Source organism: Labrus mixtus, chromosome 22 (assembly GCF_963584025.1).
Source record: "Labrus mixtus chromosome 22, fLabMix1.1, whole genome shotgun sequence".
Taxonomy (NCBI): domain Eukaryota; kingdom Metazoa; phylum Chordata; class Actinopteri; order Labriformes; family Labridae; genus Labrus; species Labrus mixtus.
In genome coordinates this window covers 5,980,816-6,002,578 of record NC_083633.1, presented here as the reverse complement: position 1 = coordinate 6,002,578, position 21,763 = coordinate 5,980,816, and the positions used below count along the sequence as shown (strand labels likewise).

Sequence of the window (21,763 nt, the reverse complement as noted above, 5' to 3'; positions counted from 1 at the left end):
TGCCATTTTGAGGAAATAAACAGCACTTTGTTCTTTACTTCTCTAAGTGGAAACATTCTTAACACATCTATTTCAAAAGACAGGTGTGCAGGTGAGTATTGAGTCCATCAAAACATGCGAGAAAACTCTTCAAACTGTTTAACTTTGCAGACTTGTATGATGTCTATCCTTTAACAGTCGTCATTGCAAATGTTACCAATGGAAGAAAGTTCTATTAGTGACAAATCTCTATATTGAATCAGAATGAGGAGCTGTCCCATTATGAAGTAGGAGCTCAAATGCTGTGTCTTCCAAAGTAATAAAAACAACAAAAGGATCAGTTGACCTCTTTGAAGGATGGATTCTGTATCTCACACAGCACAAAAGCAACCTGAAAACCTGCTGTATGTCAAAAGCGGAGCAGCGGTGGTCAATACTCTTCTGTCACCTGTCAGTCAGTGTCAGCTCAGCCAGGTGTCAAAAGAAGCATGACAGTACCTGAAACATGCAGTTAGGTATACTGTAAAGCTGGGTATACAGTCATAAGGTGTCTAAAAAAATACTCTTCAAATGCACACAGGACATCTAGATGTCAAAACTACTTAGTTAAGTCACCCAGTCAGTCAAGCTTAAGTGTTTTTTATATATACACAGCCTACAGTTCTCCTCTGCTTTATTCACCTCACTTTTATTGTTCCTATTAGTAACCACAGGCTTTGGTGTCCAGTTGGTGAAGCTCCTTTATAAGTAAAGTGAATTCCCAAAACAAACAAAAGCACACTTAAGTCCATAATTATATGTGAAGCAGAATTTTAGTTTAAGAGTTTCAACAACCATGTGACACCATGACAGGTGGTGAGTGTGTGAGTGCAAGATAATGCGATGACTTAGTAAACATACTCTGGCCCTCTTTCAGTTTCAGAAACACACACACAAAGAGGCAGGCAGATAACTCTTTCTGTTAACTGTGATAAAGGACAATAGTAACATTTCTCTCTTAATTACCTCTTTCTTTCCTTTAAAGGGGTCATATTATGCTTTTTCTGGTTTTATATGCCCTTTAGTGTGTTTTCCATGTGTCCTGTTCAAAGTCCGCAGAAACGCGGCTTCTCCTACGTCCTCCTGTTAGGTGTAGTATTAGCTGCATGTAACACTCGGTTCTAGCCCCCCTCGATAAAAATTTGTCAGTGTGACGTCTTGTCAGTGTGATATCACTGATCTAAGCCCATTGGCTCGTTGTGGTAAGCCCTGCAGCTCATGTTGCACGCCCGTTAACTTCTGTAGCACGCCCACGATATGCCGTAGCCTGCGGTAGCACAGTAGTGCTAAGGTGCTAATGTTTTTGCTCCCCTCAGACGGAGCCAGTGGCTGCATTCCCAATATGGTAAAAGAGGCGTGACATTTCCGAGAACCGTGCTGAGCGACTGACCTATTACGGCAGAGCCGAAAGGCCGACCAATCAGATCAGACCACACGTGGGGACTCTGAACGTGGGCACTTCAGAGCCTTAGAGAGAGAGTCAGAAGCGAGCCGGCAGTACATGAAAACAGACACTTTTTTGGAACTATTGTGAACATACTTTAGTAGGTACATAGATTAAATATATGAACACCAAAAAGGGCATAATATGACCTCTTTAAGAGAGATGATCTTCTAATTATAATAGAGCTAAAGGAAATAGTTCATTGATACTTAAAAGGAGCAGATTCTATTTGAATGACCATTTTCTTTCAAATCTGTCTCATAGCTCTACATGCATGTTGATTAAATCAACCAAAATGTCTTCCCTTAGTGCTCTTTATTCTATTTAAACGTACAGTAAATCATATTATAGAGATTACCATCCTGAGGGCGTACACTGTATTGACTTTAAAACTAGTTTGCAAACAGCAGTATTCTCAGCACTTAAACATTAGCAACAAACACATGCAGAACCATCTGTACGAATACAAAGCTATGTTTCTCCATTTCAGTTAGCGACCAGCAATGGCATCTCTCTCTCTGTCATTTACACACACACACACACACACACACACACACACACACACACACACACACACACACACACACACACACACACACACACACACACACACACACACACACACACACACACACACACACACACACACACACACACACACACACACACACCCTCACACACATCGACCTGTGTTTGTCATCCCAGTGGTGTCCAGGAGACTGACCTCTAGATGCCACCACTGCAAGTCAATATCACTGTCAACTGGGAAACAGCATCCACTGTCATGGCAACAGGGGTTCAGGCACAGGCACCACGCATGAACAAACAAGAGGTGACTAATTCAACATTTTTGTATTTTTCTTTAGTCTATTGTTGACTTTTCCCTTTTATTATGTTAATACCCTTTTTTCAAAAAACACGAAGGAGCCGTCTTTCTAATAAGCCACCAGACAACTTTGCCAAACAAATTCGCTTCATCTTGCAGACATGGAGGTTGTTGGTCTCCCGCAGGGGTCGGCCACCTTTTCCAACCAAAAAGCCATTCCCCTGCAGAAGAAGTTTATGGACCCTCGCTGAGCCCATTCACATTACTAATAGATCTAAATGAGAATTCCTTAATATCTTTGTCCACATTACATGCAACAACTCCTCAACGGGTGATTTTTCTCCATCACATGCTGCTGCCTGTATAACACAGGTTTATGCTGGGATCAGACGCTTACTAATTAACCAGAATTAATGTGTCAATGAAGAGTAATATGGTCTACATCATTAAAACAACTTTTAATGTGAAGTCACTACGGAGGCTTACGTATGACTCTCTTTTATTGATAGTTAGAGTTCCGCTCTGTCTCACCTGCTGTTATCAAGGCCAGGCGCAGCAGAGTGAGAGAGAGAGTGGTCGAGCATCTGAGAGTGAGGGAGCGTTGAATTGGAGTGTAGCAGAGCAGGGATGTTGACAATCTGACAGTTTGCTTATATTTAACATCATATACTGTAAGGGGCTAAATTCAAAACATTTGGGGTGCAAGGCATTCCCCTCCAGATCTGTGTGTCCGAGGAGTACGTCTTATCGCCATTGTTCTCCTTTCACAAAATGCAATGTGCTTGTTCCAAAAAAGTCTCGAAACATACATTTTTCTTAATTTTATTTTAAATTTCCAATAACAGATTGTCTATCTGTGACACTGAAAAGAAGCCGTTGTGATCTGTTCCACTGAGGCAGGATATGATGCAAATTTATATTGAAAAAATATTTAAAAAAATAGATGCCTAATAATTGAATGAAGGGCTGCACATTATGTACAGTTAGAGATTGTAAAACAATCAAAAGTTTAAAAAAATATTCTCTTTTTTTTAGCAAAGCCACAGGGAGCTACTGGAGAGAGGCGAGAGATCTGCATGAGACTCCAGAGTCGCCTGTTGCAGACCCCCGGTCTACTGATACCATGAGAGGTTAGTTTGTTTGTATGGTTGCATGTCTTAGGTGTTTTTAAGTATTAGATTGGACACAACTAAACAGCAACTCTTTTTTAATAATAGAAAACAATGATGTCTTTTGTCAATGGAATGTGGTGGCTTCTATGAGCGAGATGTTGACAGCTGTTTCTGGTGGGGGAAAAAAAGATCTTACCTGAAAGGAGTCTATCTCTTTAGCAAACCTTTCTGAATATTGACAGTAATAACAAGCAGAATGTTCAGTGGTAAAAAGGAGCATAGAGGGGGTGCATAGACTTAAAAACGATGACCAAAATGAACCGTCTTCGAGCTGTTGACCCTCCTCCACTCACAGTCCTGATGCACAGTCAGAGAGAGAGGAAAGATAGAGCCAACACGTAATCCATAATCCATAGCAGCCTGTGTGCGGTTAAAACTGAACCAGCTTTCCCACAGCCGCTGGATCTGAGAGAGCTCAGGATATTTTGCAGCAGGCGACAGCGCGCTGTGATCGCTTAACACACAACCCGTGTCTGTACACCTGTCAGAGCAGGCAGTTACTCCCTGTGTGTGAACTTTCATGCTTTGTTGAGATGATGTTGTGTTAGTTCTTCTCTTTTTAAACTCACATTGTATCCCTCGGCTTTAGCTACAAAAAGCAGGGTGAGTGTGTGTGTGTGAGCGCGAGTGTGCATGTGTCTGTGTGTTATGTAAGACTTAATAAGAGGACATTTTTGCTCTTTTCTCTCTATTTTTGTCAGTAATCGTACAGACGGATGCTACAAACATTGAAGCTCCTTTCTCACACAAACACGCACATGCACACACGCACACACACACACACACACACACACACACACACAACCACAAGGACAGGCTTATACACCGGAAGCTCAGGGGCAGAGAGGATATTGTAACAACCATCCGAAAAAATGTTGGTCCAACAAGTGAGACAGCCTCCCGCCTGAATTAAAGAGGATTATCTCTCTTAATTTATGCTAATTAATGCACACAGCGTAATGAGAGCAGCATGTTATTGTGCCTGTTTCACACACATGCACGCGCACACACAAACTTACACACACTCTTACTTTCAGATATGCCCAGGCTCCCACAACTGTGTGTGTTTTTGCACCATTCAGTCCTGTTGCTTTCGGAGCTACACTTTTTCACAAGACACACACACTCACACACACTCACACACTCAGGCCTCTGCCATTGTGTACTTCATGGGAATCTTGTTGTCCAGCCACTTCCAAATCTCAACACCCTTGAAAATCCGCACACACACAAACACACACTCTGATGCCGTTGTGGGACAGTCTCAGCTCAGTTGGGTTTGATGCACATTCTTGTTTTGTTTAGTGATGATGCAACAGACTCTTTATCCAACAGCTTAAAAACTTGTCAGGTTTCTTCCTTAAGCTTTGCAGGGACACATAAACCTTAAGTTAAAGTCACTATAATATTACAAGAAAAACTTGGGTCCAAACAAGATATGACATTTGAAGTGACCTGAATTTCCTTATGTGTATTTTCCTACTCAATGTTATTGTCATCCTTGTTTCTAGTCACGCACTTATTTTGTTACAATAATTAGAATCATCCTAACTAGCCCATTCTTCACTCAGCTGCATGATCATAAATTAGGTCAGTTTAACTCACTGTGGAGCACACATAGTGCTATGTTTTGTGAAAAAAAACAACAACAAAAAAAAACAGGCCATTCTGCTAAAGCTGTAATACTACTTTATGGTACAAATCAAGCCTAAAAAAAGAGTAAAGATAGTCTTGTATTATTGTCACATCTGGTCCATCAAATGTCAGATTTTTATAGAGAAAGAAGATCGCTGGCCTCCTTGTCTTACATCTTACAAACACAACCATTCTGGCAATACCAATTTGTGAAAGTGTCTGTTTCTAATTATTGGCCCATTATCGTTACAATTAAACCATAGGAGATAATTAGGTCACTTGCAACACCCTGAATACTCTGTAAGTTGACTATGAAGTCCTTGTTACCACATGCTGTGGATACTGTACATATTATAGGAACCCCATACTGCTGCCGAGGAGATAAAAGCCCTTAAATCGCAGCTGCGTGCTGGAGACACACACCACGTCCCAGTGGTCATATCATCAGAATATTACACGAGTCATACACACATTTCCATTAAGGGCAGTGGGCGGCGCGCGCGCTCAGCCAGTGCGCGTCGGTTATCAACCGTCCAACCAGCCAGCGTGCCAAATCCAGCCGAATCACGCCGAGCCGAGCCAAACCCGATCCGAGCATTTAGCGCTGCTGCCGCACACAGAGGCAGTGGAGGAGCAGCGATGAGCTGGTAGCGCATCTTTTACGCACCCGACCCGCCGTTCGTTCCTGCAAATCCACATAGCCCACTGCCGCTTTGCTTTTAATTCTCACGCCGACACCATGGAGACGGCGGTTCCCAGGACCGACGTTTTCATCTCTCAGCTGCTCCTGTTCAGCCAAATAGGTAAGAAACTGAGAAGATGACATGCACCGATTTACTGCGGTGGCTGACATGTGATGCTGTGGATGATGTTAGAAATTGAGCGCTGCGTGTGTTTATACCCTCGGGATTTAAAAATCCTGCACACTTCAGTCTGCGTCTGAAATCTGCAAACGGCGGCAAAGAAAGATGAATGTTGTATGTTGATGGCATTTTTAGGGGGGCATACGTCTTCGAAGTGGAAATGTGGTTCCTCAATAGTCTGCCGCTAAAAATGTCCAGTCCAGTTTCAAGTCTGCAGCTCATTGAGGGATTTCATGTCATGCTTTGAACATGTTGATCCGATTTTTCAAACACATGTTGAAGTATGAATGAGATTGTGTTGCGTGACGACGCTTTGTGTTTTCTGTGGGAATACCGGATTTGGCTGAGAGGACTCCAAACTGCTCCTGTGGGGTCTCGTCAACTTATTGGACAGGAGCGTTCAGTCCAAATGATGTCCCTTTTTTTAGTGTCAGGTTTCGTTCAGTTGAGATTTGTATGAACCTTCATTTTGTCTTATATATATGTTCTAAATATCCAGTTTCAGACTAAGTGTTGTTTTTCCAGATTGTAAGCATGGAGTATCCATCTTAAAATAATCAAAGCTCTCCTTGTGGAGCCTGAGGGAGGTCCACTTTTGCAGCAATACCCCAATGTCTCAAAACTGTTAAAGCACCACTCCTCTGTGGTCACATCTCAAAGTAAGACATTGATCAGTTGCAGGTGCTGAATTAAGATGCACCATTGTCTGTGTACTAATTTCAAAGAGTAAAAAAAGAAAACACTGTGAGAAGATGAAACATAATAAGTTTCCTCAAAGCTCGAATCATGAAGTCAAGTTAATTATCAACCCCTCATTACATGAATGATGAATGAATGTAATGTTTCAACACAACATTGAGTTAAAGAATGGGTCAGATTTCAAGTTGTTCATCAAAAGATTGAGTTAAAATTTTGACCTTTTTAATTTTAGTGTTCCTTGGTGATCAAATTTATAGTTATTACCGGTAAATAGCATAAAAAAATAACTTCTTTCAAAATCACCTGACACCAACATACCTGCATGTTTGCTCTCATCAAATTGCTCTATGGGCAATATAAGCAGGGTAGAGCTAAAGAAGTATAGTGACTGTCTTTATGAGCCAACATTACCTTATTGCATGTATGTTTGTGTAAATGTCAGCATATGAGTTAAAAGAAAATGGACCCCATATATATGTCTGAGGTGCTTTTTACACAGTGACCTATTACACATTTTATCCACAAGAGGGCACTGAAAAGTAGATTTTTCAGCTGTTAAATCAAATTGTTTTATGAACACATTTAGTGAATTCTTAAATATGTATTTATGTTGTGAATATCAGGCAACTAAATGTAATCATTTTTGTAAATGACTCCACTAAAGCCATTAGTTGTGGTCAAACAATTTAAAAGAAGTAATTTGACAACAAACTACCTCCAGCAATCTATGATGTATTTTTTATCCAGACGGAGACGATGGAGCTGTAACTTCAAATGATAAACTTCAAGATTTGCTGTAAAACCCCACCAACCACTCTGAAGAGCCTCCTGTAGTCCACATTCACCCATACCTGCGAGAGTGTGGATGTTAACATGCAAGAGTGTATTTAATATCCTCATTCCCCATTTTTCTTTTTTTTTTTGTTGGAAACATGACATTGCACTTTTATAGGAAAAAGTGCAATGTCATGACATTTTATTCTTGAGGTTAGATCATAGGTCTGTAAATGTTTCTCACGCTAAAAACAACAACCTGTTTTGTTGATATTTGATTTTGTGTGATCAGATTACTGATGATTCTTTTGAGAATTGCGTCTTGAAATGGGGAAAAGGCCTGCAATCTCCTGCAGGATGATCTGTGTCTTGTGGAGCTGGTTTCTGTAAATCTTTTTAAAAGTAGATTGAAGGTGTTGGAGGAAGATGCTTCAGGTTGTAGATGCTTTGACTAATGACTGTCTGCTCTGTGACTCAGGAAATGTTGATCTGTGTTTGTAATTACTCTGTGTTTTATGTCTGTAACCTGTTTGTTGTGCTGCTGCTCCACTTGGCCAGGACACTCTTGTAAATGAGATTCTTAATCTCAATGAGGTTTCTCCTGGTTAAATACATTTAAAAATTGACTATTGGATCATCCTTGAATCACCCCACCATTTGATTGGCTGTTTGCCACAACACCATTATTATGGCTTCTCCTCTTGTTCAATCAAATTAAGATCACATTACACATGAGCGCCTTTTAGATTATGTCCTTCAGCTGCTGTCACCAGAGGAGAAATTGTTAAATGTTAAATGTTTGGGAATTCTTCAAACCCTGTGATCTTTGGAGTTTAAATACAATGTTCAGGGATAGTTTCTTGTAGATTTGACGCTTTTTGTTTTGGCTATTCTCTAAAGTTGCAGCGGTTGAGTCTGATTTAGCAGATGTTGATGAATGGAAGCTTTGCTGTGGCTGCAAGTTTAAATGTTCCGTCTGCAACCATCTGACAAAGCTGGATCATTTCCTTTAAAATGTTTGTGTTAAATATGCTGTTTAGACACATAGAAATAATGTATCCTTAAGGGAAATAGAGCATCCTCCAGCCATCTGTTCCACAATATGCCTGGACACCACTCGAAATCACGCGCAAACACATTTCCTTGTTCAGCCTCTCGCTCACTCTCTTCCACACAAACGCACACACACATACAAGTGGCTGTGATATCGCTGGTGTGCTCATTTTGGCCTTGTTTGTCCAAACAGATATGCCAGTAAACACAACCTTCTAGCTTCCATCCTTCGGTGCCATATGCTTTTCAACATGGTTGCATCTATACATCTGACCTCTCAGTGGTAATTACACCTCCAGCCTGTGGCTCCATATGTGCAGCTAAGCAGGAAAAGGGATGCATCCAATGTTTTTCTACATTTTCACACATGTAGAGATACAAATGTTACAAACACCCAATACTTTGAGTTTTGCCATCCTGTGATCCTGCTGGTTAGAGATTTCAAACTGACATGACTCAGTTCAGCATGGTGGTTGTATCTGTGCTCTTCCCTCCCTCTCTCATCACTTTTTGTTTCCCAAGAATGAATAGATATATCTGACTCCCTCTCTGCAGAATCTCCTGCATTTCTTGGTTTGTGTCCTGTAATCAATAGAGATGGTTAATTACAAATGTCCAGACTTAACTAATCTTGCAGAGTTGCTGAATTAAATGTTTCTGGATAGGGAGTGCTTGATCAATCTGAGGGATATGACAACGGACATTTTGACGGGTCCAAAAGGGGCCTAAAGGGTACTTTTGGCAGACTTTTAGGGGGTCGGCTTGGCATGCAGACTTCACTGGACATTCAGATTTTATGTTATTATTTGTTTGTATCATATACTTTATCAATCACAAGGGAAATTTAACTTTTTACTCTTTTTTTGAGACACACTTCTCACACAAGAGGGCTGCACAGTGAGGGACTGTCACTCTGAACAGTTGGGGGTTCAGTGCTTGGTCTGCACTGGGACTTGAACAGGCAACCTACTGTTACCAACTCAAGCCCCTGCAGATTGAGGGATTGTCGGCGCCAATTACCCTTCATTTTTTGACAAATTGGGAGTAGTGTTGTACAATTTTATAAATGCTGACCTATCATGAATGTGTGAAAATGTATTTATGAACACCAAGCAGTGTTGAAAAATGAAGCAAGTTCAGAAGTACAAAATACTGCAGTTCGTTTAATGTCCACCTGAAGTCAACTACACACCACACAAGAAAAGCCAATTTTTACAGCAGATGTAAAAATGTTTAATTAGATGAGTCATTCTTACTTTCTTTTTGGTAGCATAAATGCCGTACTACCATTGCTCACAAGGCTCCTATAGCATAAAACAACAAGTCATATTGTCTCTTGTTGGAGTTATGGATTGGTGGTGCATGGTGATGTGCTGTAATAACACAACAGCAGCCTGCATCACATTGATCAGTAAACAGATCAATGGGATCTTTATGGAGTTATTGACGAGACCGAGTGTTGTGATCTGGCATATTCATTGAGTGTTCACTTGAGGCGGCTGTGGCTCAGTTGGTAGCGTCGTCATCTCTGAAACGGAAGGTCGAGGGTTCGATTCCCAGCTCCTGCAGCAACATGTCCGATGTGTCCTTGGGCAAGACACTCAACCCCTCCTGCTGCCATCAGTGTGTGAATGTGTAGGTGTGACATGCAGTGTAAAATCGCTTTGAGTAGTCAGAAGACTAGACAAGCACTATATAAGGTCATGTCAATTTACCATCTACCATTTGACTGTGTGTAGTTGTGTATGTTTGTGAGCGAGAGTGGGAGAGACTGAGAGAAATATATCAACCTATATGACTATGCACATACATGTACAATCAAACCAATTTATTTCAGCAACCATACATTTAATGCTACGACTCTGTGACCATGAGGTAGACATCTATACAAAACCCTGGAATCATAAAACGCTCCAGTGATGAAACAAGCCCCAACAGTAAAAAGACACTGTGAAATATCACTGGCCCCTATATATTGCCTCTAAGGAATTCTTCAACCATGCCACCATATACTGTGTCATAGATAATGTGTTTTGGTTGATATGAGTCCAGTGATCATATGTTCTCCATGTGAGATACCATCTGGCCACCGAGTGCACTGAGAGCATTTGAACCAGAGGGGATCCATCCGGCAGCACAATGTGAAGTCTGATGGTGTAATAGCCTACTAAATACTGGCACACATTCTGACACACATAGTCTGTGTGTAAATACATTCATAATACATAGAGAGCAGTGATGACAGAGGGTTAGATAGTCAACATAAATCCTAATTGTTAAACTTAAAGCATTTATAAGGACTAGTCAAAAAGTTCAGACAATAAACATTTTCAAATTATACTGTAAAAGGCTAATTGTTTTTTGATTTGCATCTGAATGTTGGGTCCAGAAGATGTTAACTGCAGTCATGTAAACTTTTATTTGAATTAAAAAAACACAATATTTATCATCTGGATGGCATGGTGATCAGAGTACTCATGACTGGATGTTCATTCTAAAATGACAGAAGAAACTGTATTTGAACATCCTTTGCAAAATAACAACATTCAGTCCTTTTATGAGCTGTTCCCTGTTTTGTTTGTATCATGCTGGACATGAAGGATGGAAATGCATGCTAACACAGATGAGCCAATGATGCTAAATGTCACTCTGTTCCATTGATCTACAGGAAGCAGTTAATGGCCAAGGATAGGGGTAAAAGACTGCAAGCTCGCAAACATAATGTAGACAACACAGGGTTTAAAGGTCAACAGAATAGTTTGATTGTAAAGGACATTCACTAACTACCTTTGTTAGAATCCGAGGATGCAAAGTGTAATTTGGTTAAGAACACCAAATGTAATCAATACCCCAAATTGAAATGTTATTGTTTCAGTTGCAACATGTTTGTGTTTCACAGTCCTTTAAATGTCATATAGATGCACAAAGTATCCTTAAGCACCAGCCTGTTTTAATAAACTTCAGTGTAAATCCAACTATGATACAAGGTGATTAACAGCCTGTCCTAACAGCATGCGACACGAGCGAGCGTCGGCGACAAAATCAGCTTGAATTTATTCCTATTCTATTTTCTATGGAACGAGAAAGTATGGGGCTCTACAAAGCACTAGTACTTGCTTTTTTTTACTCAACAGAGCTCTTTAGCTTGTTTTACAAAGTGGAGATAGTGGTGCATTAATAATATCCACATCTGTGATTGAAATGTTGTGCTTTGACTTGTGTCAACACTGGAGATAAACTTTGTTCGGCTCACAGTGAGCCGTTTATTGACGAGCCCCTGACTGTTGTGATTCGGGTCAATAGCTCGTCAATACAGAAGCAGCACATGTCACACTGTTGGCGAGGGGAAACTGAAATGAACTGAGCAAAGAAATTCATGTTTATTCTAATATTTATGTAGTTTATTTGCTTTAATCTTACAACACAGACTATGTTACCCTAAGCAAACACATGCTCAACGAGTGTCTGTGTGAGAAGCCATGACATTGTTTAGGTAACAACTTAAAGAGATCTTTGCTCAATCAGGTTTTTGCTGATTATTATTTGAAGCACTAAACACAACTTTTTTTGCAGAATTGACAAATTTTGAACCTTTAACATCACTATACCTGCTGTTTTGATGCTTTGATTTTGAGACTGGTCTCTTATCTTGAATTGGGAAACCGACATTGTCACAAATCACATGCACAAACATCAAATGAACAACTGCATATTGTCTAGTTTCCCTTATTATCAGCTCACTTTTGTTCGTGGCTGAGGATGCTACGTAACCTTTTTTTGCGTCCTTCTCTCTCTCGCTTTAGCTCCATGGTTAAGATGAGATTATATGTGCACGAACTTAAAAATGTACACACACACACACACACACATATCCGGATGGAGTCGAGCTCTGTAAACCAGCCAAATAAAAATCTTCACCAAACGAAATAAATCTTGTTAAAGAGATTTTCCAAAGCCTGCTTAACTGTCTGGATTTAGCAAAAAAAGAAAGAAAATTGTTTCATGATTTTGTAGATTTGAATTCTTTGTCCTTTTTTTGAGAATTATCACAGATCTCATTTGGATGAGAAGTGGGTTGTGCTGTTATAGTCACCACAGCCTTGGCATTGCTAAAAACCACAGATGTTACATTGAATTATTGATTGCCTGCCCTCCTCTGTGATAATTTGTCTTCCTTCCCTCTGTTTTCGGCCCCTCTCCCTACTGTTTTTTTTCCCGTCTGGCCTCCCAATCTAAAGCATTTTATTCATAAGTACTCTTATTCTTTAATCCACTTAGCTGCAGTCTGCTCTCATTGTGGCAGCGCGCGGTCGCGGTTATTTTAAAGCTGGTCTGTGCCATGAGGACTGCTGCACATCTTTGATGCTGAGCAGCCTGGACAGGAGACTCGGCTCAGTGAAACACTTGCGTCACTCAAAAGTTTTTTCAATTGTTACCGAGGTTGCTCTTGTCGGCCCTGATTTGTAGAAGTACAAAGTCTCAGCGGTGAAAGTGGAATCCTGTAGTGGCTTGCTGTCTTGTAATATACAAGAAACACCCAACGGTGCAGACCCAAATGTTCACCGAGTTCTTGTGAAAGTATAGAGTGGTGGTGGGAGATATGGAAAATTTTTATTTTTTTATGCCATGATACGATTATTTTCTGAACTGATTTATATGTTACTTCAACCATAATTATTTTCTTGTATAATGTTGTTAAATGAACAAAAAGTGTCCTGATATGTTAAGTCTATTTGAAAATGGTCTTTGTCTTCAGCAGCAGCCTCTCTGTCAATATAAGGACTAGTTAAAGATTTGCCAATAGTTGGCACCATCAGGAGGAGGGGGGGTCTGGAGGTCTCCCCCAGAACATTTTTAGCACCAAACATTTCTTTCCCTGGATTCTGCTTAATTTCTGTACACAATCCCTACCAGACCATGTGATTTATGTGCTCACACTGTACCTTAGTATCTTCAGGTTCACTCTCCACTTGATTGATAAATTAATATTTTACTAGTATTGAATCAAAAGTCAAAATTCACAGTTGATCTTTAACTTGAAGTCCACATGTTTCAAATAAATGCATCAATTCTACAATTCACTTAGCAGACGCTTTTATCCAAAGCGACGTACATCAGAGAGTAAGAACAACACAAGCAAAGATCTAGAAAAAAGGGAACAATGTCAGTAAGAGCAAATGATCAGCTTTGAGTCTGATTGGACACACAGGTGCTGACAGGAAGTGACCAGAGGCAAAGCACAACATTGAGGGCAGTTCTTGAGAGCTCTAATCACTATAGAAACCATCTTATAAGTCGTTGTTATCCAACAAAAATATTCATTATAAAAAAAATATTTTATTTTCATTACCATCATCAATAATATGGAGACCATCATCATTAAGTTAGTAGGTATTCATGAAAGAGCTGGGTCTTTAGCTTTTTCTTAAAGGTGCAGAGGGACTCTGCAGATCGAATGAAGTTCATCACTGTGTATACCTTGTTGTTGCTGCTGTTTTTGACAAAGCATTGAAAAACATTTTGTAAAACCACTTCTCAAGGCTACACAGAAACCAAATACTTCATGCTCAACTGATTTTTTTTCTCTTTATCTTTTCTAAACACTACAGTTAAAGGCTGAGGTCGTACTGAAGAAAAATGTTACAGAAAAGAAGTCACACTGGTTGACTTTTCCCTCAGCCAAATACAATTTTGAAGCCTTTGAGAGTCTCATCCCATTATAAGACTTAAAGAAAAAGTTAAGGGGGGGTATACTTGTAGGAAATAGTTCTTAAGAATTTTACTCCTAACCCAGAGGAAGTTTTTACAGTTGTTCTGGATGGTTGAGGGAAAGTGAACAACAAAGAAAAGGGTGAAGGTTTCAAGATTTGGTGACAGAAGTTGTTGTGTAAAAGACGAGAATTCAAATCTGCCTCAGGCTGGCTACACGCGCTAGACGATCTTAGGCCTGGTTTTGGGTCCGACACTGATACTAGTGATAACCGTAACACGTTCCACCTCTAGTCAGACATTATGGAAAGCAGCAACACGTTTCTTTCAGGGCATTTTGTAGAAGACCTTTCAAGGTATTTAAAGGAAAGAGTGCTTCTGAGGTAATGGTACCTTGCAGCTCATTTTATGCCAATGAAAGCCCAGGGTGCATGAGAGGAGTAATCATTTTCTGAAGCTGCAGAGTGCACCTAGGACATTTTAAGAAAACTCCATTTGTACATCTACTTCTATTCTTGCTAGAATGATGGAGTAAAGCAAGTCAAAAAATAATGTTTTTGTAATAATTAGATGTATTTCTCTTTTCTTTTTTTGTCAATCTTGTTACTGATTGTGTCATTTTCTTTTGTCTCATTTTCTTTTGTACATCACAAAGAAGAATTACACATTAAGCATCAAGTCTGTTTCAGAACCAGGGCCTTTACCTGTTGTGTATGAACCATTTTTGGTTTCTGGACTCTTGACCAGTGCCCTCCTTAGACGCTGCTTTAGAATTCAAAGTTTTTTACCTGAACTGAGCAGACAACCAAAAACCTCACAACTGACGCTGCATATCAAATAATAAAAACTTAACCTTTAAACTATAAAAACTCTGGTTGTTGTGTTTCACATCGTAGTCAATAGAACCAATTAGGGATATTGAATATTAACTGCTGAACTTCCTTCCTGACAGAACATTTGATCAGTTTTTTGATTTTTCTCCCTGAGATGTTAGATCAAAAATGGAAACTCTGGATGAAGCTTCAGGATTGAATCAGTGAGTGAACAGACGTGTAACATGTAAAAACTGGAGCTAAGACCTATCTGAAATATATTTACATTTTAAGATCAGGCGACTCTGGCTCAGCGCTAGAATGTCTGGTCTCTCAATCGAAAAGCACATGCAGTCCTGGGCAAAATCCTCCTGAACCCCAAATTGCTCCCAGTGGTGTAGGAATGGGATAAGTTAATACTGATGGTTACTCAGATAGCAACCTCTGCCTTCAGTGTGTGAATGCTTTTGTGAAGTAGTGAATGTGAAATGTAGTGTTAGTTTTACAGCTTCTCCAAATGTAAGTAAACTAAATGTTTTGGCATTTAAATAAATACAGCAAATAAAAAGTTTACATGGTTAGGGGTGCCTATGTGTTTGCTGGAATCCACATATTGTTTTTCTCTTGTTCTATTGCAGACACTTTAATAGTTGAAGTCAACAAAGTAATGAAGAAAATGGTTGAATTAGTGAACCTTTAAAGGGCCTTGTTGTTTGGAACACTTTGTTTTGAAAACTCATAACTATAACCCAACAATGTGGGTTGATTTCAGTTTTTTCTTTCTTAGCTGATTTAACAAAAAGTGCAACATTAATTCAAGGTTTAATTATTATACATGGATGAAGTTCTCTTTTTCCTTTCCTTTGAAACCACTTAACATATACTCAGCAAGCACAACATATTGTCCTGCATGATAAAAAACTCACTTTCAAAAACAGTTTGAGGAATAAGAAATCCAGCTTTACGGAAAATTATTCATATTTGCAAAGTTGTTTAGTTCAACCCAAAATGTATTTATTTTCATTTTAATGTATTCAGTACAATTTTTTTTTTGTTGCTTGTTGGATGTGGAGAGGTGCTGGTCACTCCATCTTCTGCCCCTGCTGGTGATGTTTGTATTTGCGGCGTCGTTCGGGAGTCATCCATTTCTTAAACCTTCTCCATTTAGAGATATTCTCCTGCTCGGGTTTTGTTTGGGTCTCTGGGACCTCCTCGGATGTTTCTGGAATCATCACTGTATCCTCGACTGACTCCATTTTTTCAAGGGCCAGAGTGTCGGCCTCGTCTCTTCCTTCATTGATGCTCTCTTCTGGGGAGGAGGGCTCTGCAATAGGCTCAAGTGAACAGAGCTGTATTTGCTCTCCTAGATCCTCCACCTCCTTCTGCAGCACCTGATATGCCTCTTCATGAGCAGTCAGATTGAACGCTACCTCGTCCTCGGCAGTCAACTTTTCATTGTTCTGGCCCTCTTTCTGGACCGTCACTTCCTGTTCAGCCTCCTCTTTGTCGACAGGAACTCTCTTCACCGGCTTCAGGTCTCTGCTGGTTGTGTCATGGAGCTGTTCCTGGACTAGCTGCAGTTCTTTTTTCAGAGCTATATTCTCTAGCTTATTAGACTTCAGATCGATATATTCAACACGTGTTTGGAGCTCTTCGATGCTGATGTCTATCTTTGGCTCACACTGATGGAGCTGTATTTGTTCCTGGAGCTCATCAATCTTCTTCTGCAGCTCCTCACAAGCCTCCTTCTGAAGGCCCAGTTCAGCGGCCATCTTGAGACTGTAGCTTGTCTTTTCCTTCAACTTTGTCTTTAAAGTCTCAAGCTGCTCCATGGTCACCATATATTTGATTTGAGCCTCTTCCTCTTGTACATTCATTTGCTGCTTAAGGGCCTTTTTTTCAGTGCTCAGTGTCTGAATCATCAGATCCTTGGAGGTTTCCAAGCCTTGATATTTGACTCTCTCCAATTCTTTCTGGAACATGCCAGCAGTAAACTTTTCGGCCCGGAGCTGGCTTTTATGAGCTGCAATTACGGCTAGAAGTTCCTTTTTGGACTTATTCTTAAAACTTGACAAGTCCTGCGGAGTACTGTTATAAGAACTCAGATTCTTTACCTCCTCTTTTAGCTTCTGGTTCTCTTTTTCAGCCTGGAGTCTCTTGCTCTGCTCCTCTTGAAGTCTTTCCTCAGCCTTCTCGAGCTTGCTCCTGTCAATATTACTTTTGTGCTCTGCATACCATTTATACTCCTGCTCCTGCTGCAACTGTAATTTCAGATTTTTTATCTGACCATTGAGATGTTGCTCCACAAACCATCTTGGTGGGTGGTTGGGAGGCCATTGAGGAGTCGGGGGATGCCAACGACCAGTGGAGGTTTGGCCCTGACCAGTGGAGGTTTGGCCCTGACCAGTGGAGGTTTGCCCCTGATGACTTTGGGCCTCCCTCCAGTGAATGGGGGCCAGGTATGGGAGCTCCAAGGGCAGCTCAACCTCAGCCCAGCTCTGGGTCTCTGGTTCCGTGTTGTTTCTCATTGCTTGTGCCTGCCCTCGTCTATTTGGGCGCTGCCTTGGGCAATTTGAAGGCCGGTAGGGGAGCTCCAAGTAGGATGTCTCCACTTGCAGGTCTGATGCAGGATTATTTTCCATTGCTGTTGTGAACTGGATCAGGTTGTAGACTGCAAATTCTGCAAAGTAATTGTCTAAGTGTCTCCTAAAATGTCGAACAGTGCTCTCTCTCAGGTAGACTCTGTGAACTGATGATGTGTTTGTGGATCATAAGCTTTGTGACTCACTCTGAATCTACATTCTAAATGACTTTGATGTCTGAGTATGGCTTTGATATAAAGCCAGAATTCTGGAATGCCTTAATTTCTGTTTTTCTAGAACTATGAGTCATTCCCTATTTTTCAAATGTAAACAAAATGGCCTTCAAACCATCCATAGTAACGAACCAAATTAAAGTGGAAGAAAGTAGCCATCATTGCTATGGGAAAAAAAAGCCTTCAGCCTCTCACACTCTTCTACCTTGTATCAGATTAGCCCTTCCCACTAAATGATGATCCAAACAGGCACACCAACTCTCTGTTCCATCCGTCTAGTGATGTCGGACTCAGAGGACAGACACAATGAAAGCCTATCAATAAACAACCCAAAAGAAAATGTAAAAGTGGCCACTGTTGTGTACTGCACAGTCATTGTGACGTTTACCACTAAGATTAAATAAAAAACAATTTTGGAAGGGACTCCTATTTGCACATGCACTTTCTAAGGACAAGACAGTGGGATCTGCTGCCTAAAGGCCTTAAAAAAACTCAAAGGTCATACATCTGGCCTTAGATTTAGATTCAACATGGGGAACTTGATGAAGTAGTCAGAATGAACCGGCAGGAGATATCAACAGGGGCTAGAAAAGGAGGATGGCAGAATCCCACGGGACAAAAGGTGAAAAGGAGAGGAAGAATGAAACCAAGTCACTGAAACCACAAAATGCCAATGCTCTCTCTGCAGTCTCTCCAGTTGAGGAGGTCTGTCTGAAGTTACATCAGCTGACAATGGCCTTCTGTCTCTGTCTATGCCCACATACAAAAGCTTCTGTTGTTTTTTTTGTAAAAGGCTGGCACCAAGGACTGAGGCTACCGGAGAGGGAAAGAACCTGGCTACCACTTGGATGGCTTGCTGATGGGCATATGAGACTTAATGAAATGTGAAATCATATACTAACACTGACATACTTAAGCTTAAAGAAGTCGTCACTACAGATCTGAGTTAAGAGAGGAAACAGCTAAACAAAAATCTGACTTTTGACCTTAACCTTTATAGGAATTGTAGAATGAGATGACATAGTCTGATTCAGGATTATCTCATTCAGTTAATTTAATTATGAAAGGAAAGTCCACCAATACCCATAAGTCATCCTGATGTTGATATTCATATGGGGCAATGAATGGGTCAAAAACAACAAAAAAAAACATTTTTTTCAACTTCAGCTAAAAAGAACTACTAAAACTGTAACCACTGCTCTTTAGTCCGTACTATAAAGCAGTACTTTTTAATATGTCATTTAAAATATATATCAACATTTGGGTCAACTTTTTTCAAGGCATATCCTTTTGACTCATATTCTTAATTATAATTTCATGATTTTGCAAGATGGATCTTGACATTTGAGATGAGATAGTGACAGAATATTGAGTGATCACAACATTTACAATAACTTTAGTTTAACTGACAACCAATTAAAAGTTACCATGACTAATTGTTTTTACAGTGTAGGCTTCAAAGGGTTAAACGAAAGAAGAAATGCAGAAGAAGAATAAAGATTGCTGTTGGCTAATTTTACTCAACCTTTTAACTTGCTATCTGGTTATAGAGGTATTTAGTTCATGTTCCTGTTTCCTTGCTATGAAGCTAAGCTTGAATCAGGAGAGAAAATGTCCTGCAGCAGGAGTTCTCTATCGAAACACTCTCTGTGGGATGGTGCAACTGTGTTTTACCAGTGTGACTTTTCTCTTGCAAACAAAGTCCTTTGTGTAACGGCTATATATCTGATATATAGGATGAGAGCAGAACTGAGGCACACCTATATAGACACTGCTCTTTTGCAATAAATCCAGGCTTTTGCAGAATAGTGCTGATAGGTGCAAACCTGGGGTCTCATTAATAAAACAGTGCATATAATCCATACTACAAGTGTTTGTGTGCCTGAACACCCAGATTGGCCTGCGCCCAAAATAGTTCATATTTATACAGAAAAACAGTGCGCACGGACACCTGCATGCAATGTTCCCTTAATAAATCACAACCCACCTGGAAGTGTCCCACATTCAACCATCATCAGTCAACGTAATCACCTCATGAATGAGCCGGCAGATCAAAAGTTTCCAGATCTGAATCATGGCGACCACTGGATGTAAGACAAAAACAAAACTTTTTGACCAAGAAATGGAGGTGCTTGTGAATGAAGTGGAGAGCACCTATCATTTTTTTGCTATCGCAGGAGGGTCACAAACCAAAGGAAAATCAGTGAAAGACGCCGCACTGCTGTGCCAAAACATCCATTTATCATTATCATGAATGTATCGGCATCTATGTTTACAGGACCCACACTGATTTCTTCATATTATGTCTGCGAGCAGTCTCCCTCACTCTAGTTTTGTAGTCTTAGTCTGTGTTGCCAAATCTCCCTGCGTCCAAAAAGTACGTATGCCTGGATCAGAGTTTGCTTACTGGTGCACATATTTTGCCATCAGGTTGTTTTTTTTTTTTATAAGAAACTTTGCGGGGAGTATGGTGTGTGCCAGTTTCAGGCCCCTTCTTGTGCGTATGCAGCATTTATAAATGAGACCCCTGGTTATTTTAAGTAGAGTATGGTAGAAGCAGATTATGGAGAAAGCTGAGTCGACTTTACAGCATTGACTTAAGTGCTCCAAACAATTGGAATACATTCAGGCAAATAAAACCTTTAGACTCATTTTTGACTCTTTAAGACACCTCACATTTTAGTAACGCAAGATGCCAGGCAATGATACCAAAGATGTGTTCAAGTTGTAAAGAATTTTACACCAAATTCCCTTAACGGATTTAAGTGGATGTAGATTTATGATTCATTGAGAGGATATCACATTCAAACAAAATAATGCTGACAAAAAGGGCATATTCTTAAATAGTGGAGCGGCATGCTCCGTTGCCTTTTCTATTTGTGATTTAATAAGATTAAACAAGGTTACACTAGACTATGGGGAAAAAACGGTAAACAGGAGAATCTGCAGTTTATTGAGCTTCTGGGATTAAAGAGACGTCTGTTCCTTCATCCTTTGTTGTTTGTGAGAAAAGACGGTATGAATGAAGGTTAGCAGGAGACGCAAAGTCAGAACCAGAAGATGCTGTTTTTAAAGTGCTGACAGATTTCCCTTTTATCATTCAGAGAGTCACTGAGTTCAAAGTGAGTAACAAAGACACAAACCACATCTCCAATCGTTCTTTTTTTCACAGGCCTGTTATCTGATGAGCTCTGAGATACGTTTGTTATTTTAGGCTGCGATGAAGTTAAGTCTGGAACCAAAACCAATTGGTCTGATGAAAGTTAATGGGGGGCTTGTCTATTGATTTGTCAAGCTTGGATATAAAAGGGAGCTGAGAGAAAAGTGAACTGGATCTGTTCTGGACTCTCTTTTTCCCCCCAGTGAGAAAGTTCATCAGGGGGGCCGCTGCTGTGACCAGTTGTTGAAAGTTGATTAACCCCCATCCCCCACCAGCTGACCACCCTTTTAGTCACACACCCACATTTCTATAGAAATCTTTGGGTGGGCGCTGAGAGTAGTCTTACCCCCGGATGCAGACATACATACATCTTAATATATACACACACGATAATAGCCATGAGTCAGTTTATAAATATACATGCAGGCTTTTATTTGCAGGGTTTATGTTTGCAAGCGTATGTCTGTACATATTTGTCAATGTTTCATTATCCTTGTGAGTTTCTGTGCGTGTGTGTGCGACGTCTGCCAGACAAGTGAGGAACTGGGGGCGTGACCCTGCGCTGAAAGATAGAGAGGAGAGGGGATGGTTTCATATCCATGGCAATAGAGAGAGTCGGAGCAGGAAGCCGACAGGAAGTCAGGGTGTTCCACACGCCATTGGGGGCTCTTCCGTTGTCATGACGCTGTGAACCGTTGCCATGGAAACTCTGCTGATTCAGGCTGAATGCTGATGGAAAACATGTTGACTAGATTATTAATGAATGCACATCATCCACTGCTT

At 40.4% G+C, this 21,763-nt stretch overlaps 1 protein-coding gene across 1 annotated transcript in view; it reads left to right on the top strand.

Annotated features, from left to right (window-relative positions):
- Window positions 1-5,545: 5,545 nt before the first annotated feature.
- The window catches only part of ptprz1b (protein tyrosine phosphatase receptor type Z1b), a 77,402-nt gene continuing 61,184 nt past the window's right edge, over window positions 5,546-21,763 (top strand). The window contains exon 1 of the mRNA XM_061030412.1: window positions 5,546-5,898. Within this exon, the coding sequence (XP_060886395.1) occupies window positions 5,835-5,898 (64 nt within the window). The 5' untranslated portion in view covers window positions 5,546-5,834. The remainder of the gene's footprint in view (window positions 5,899-21,763) is intronic.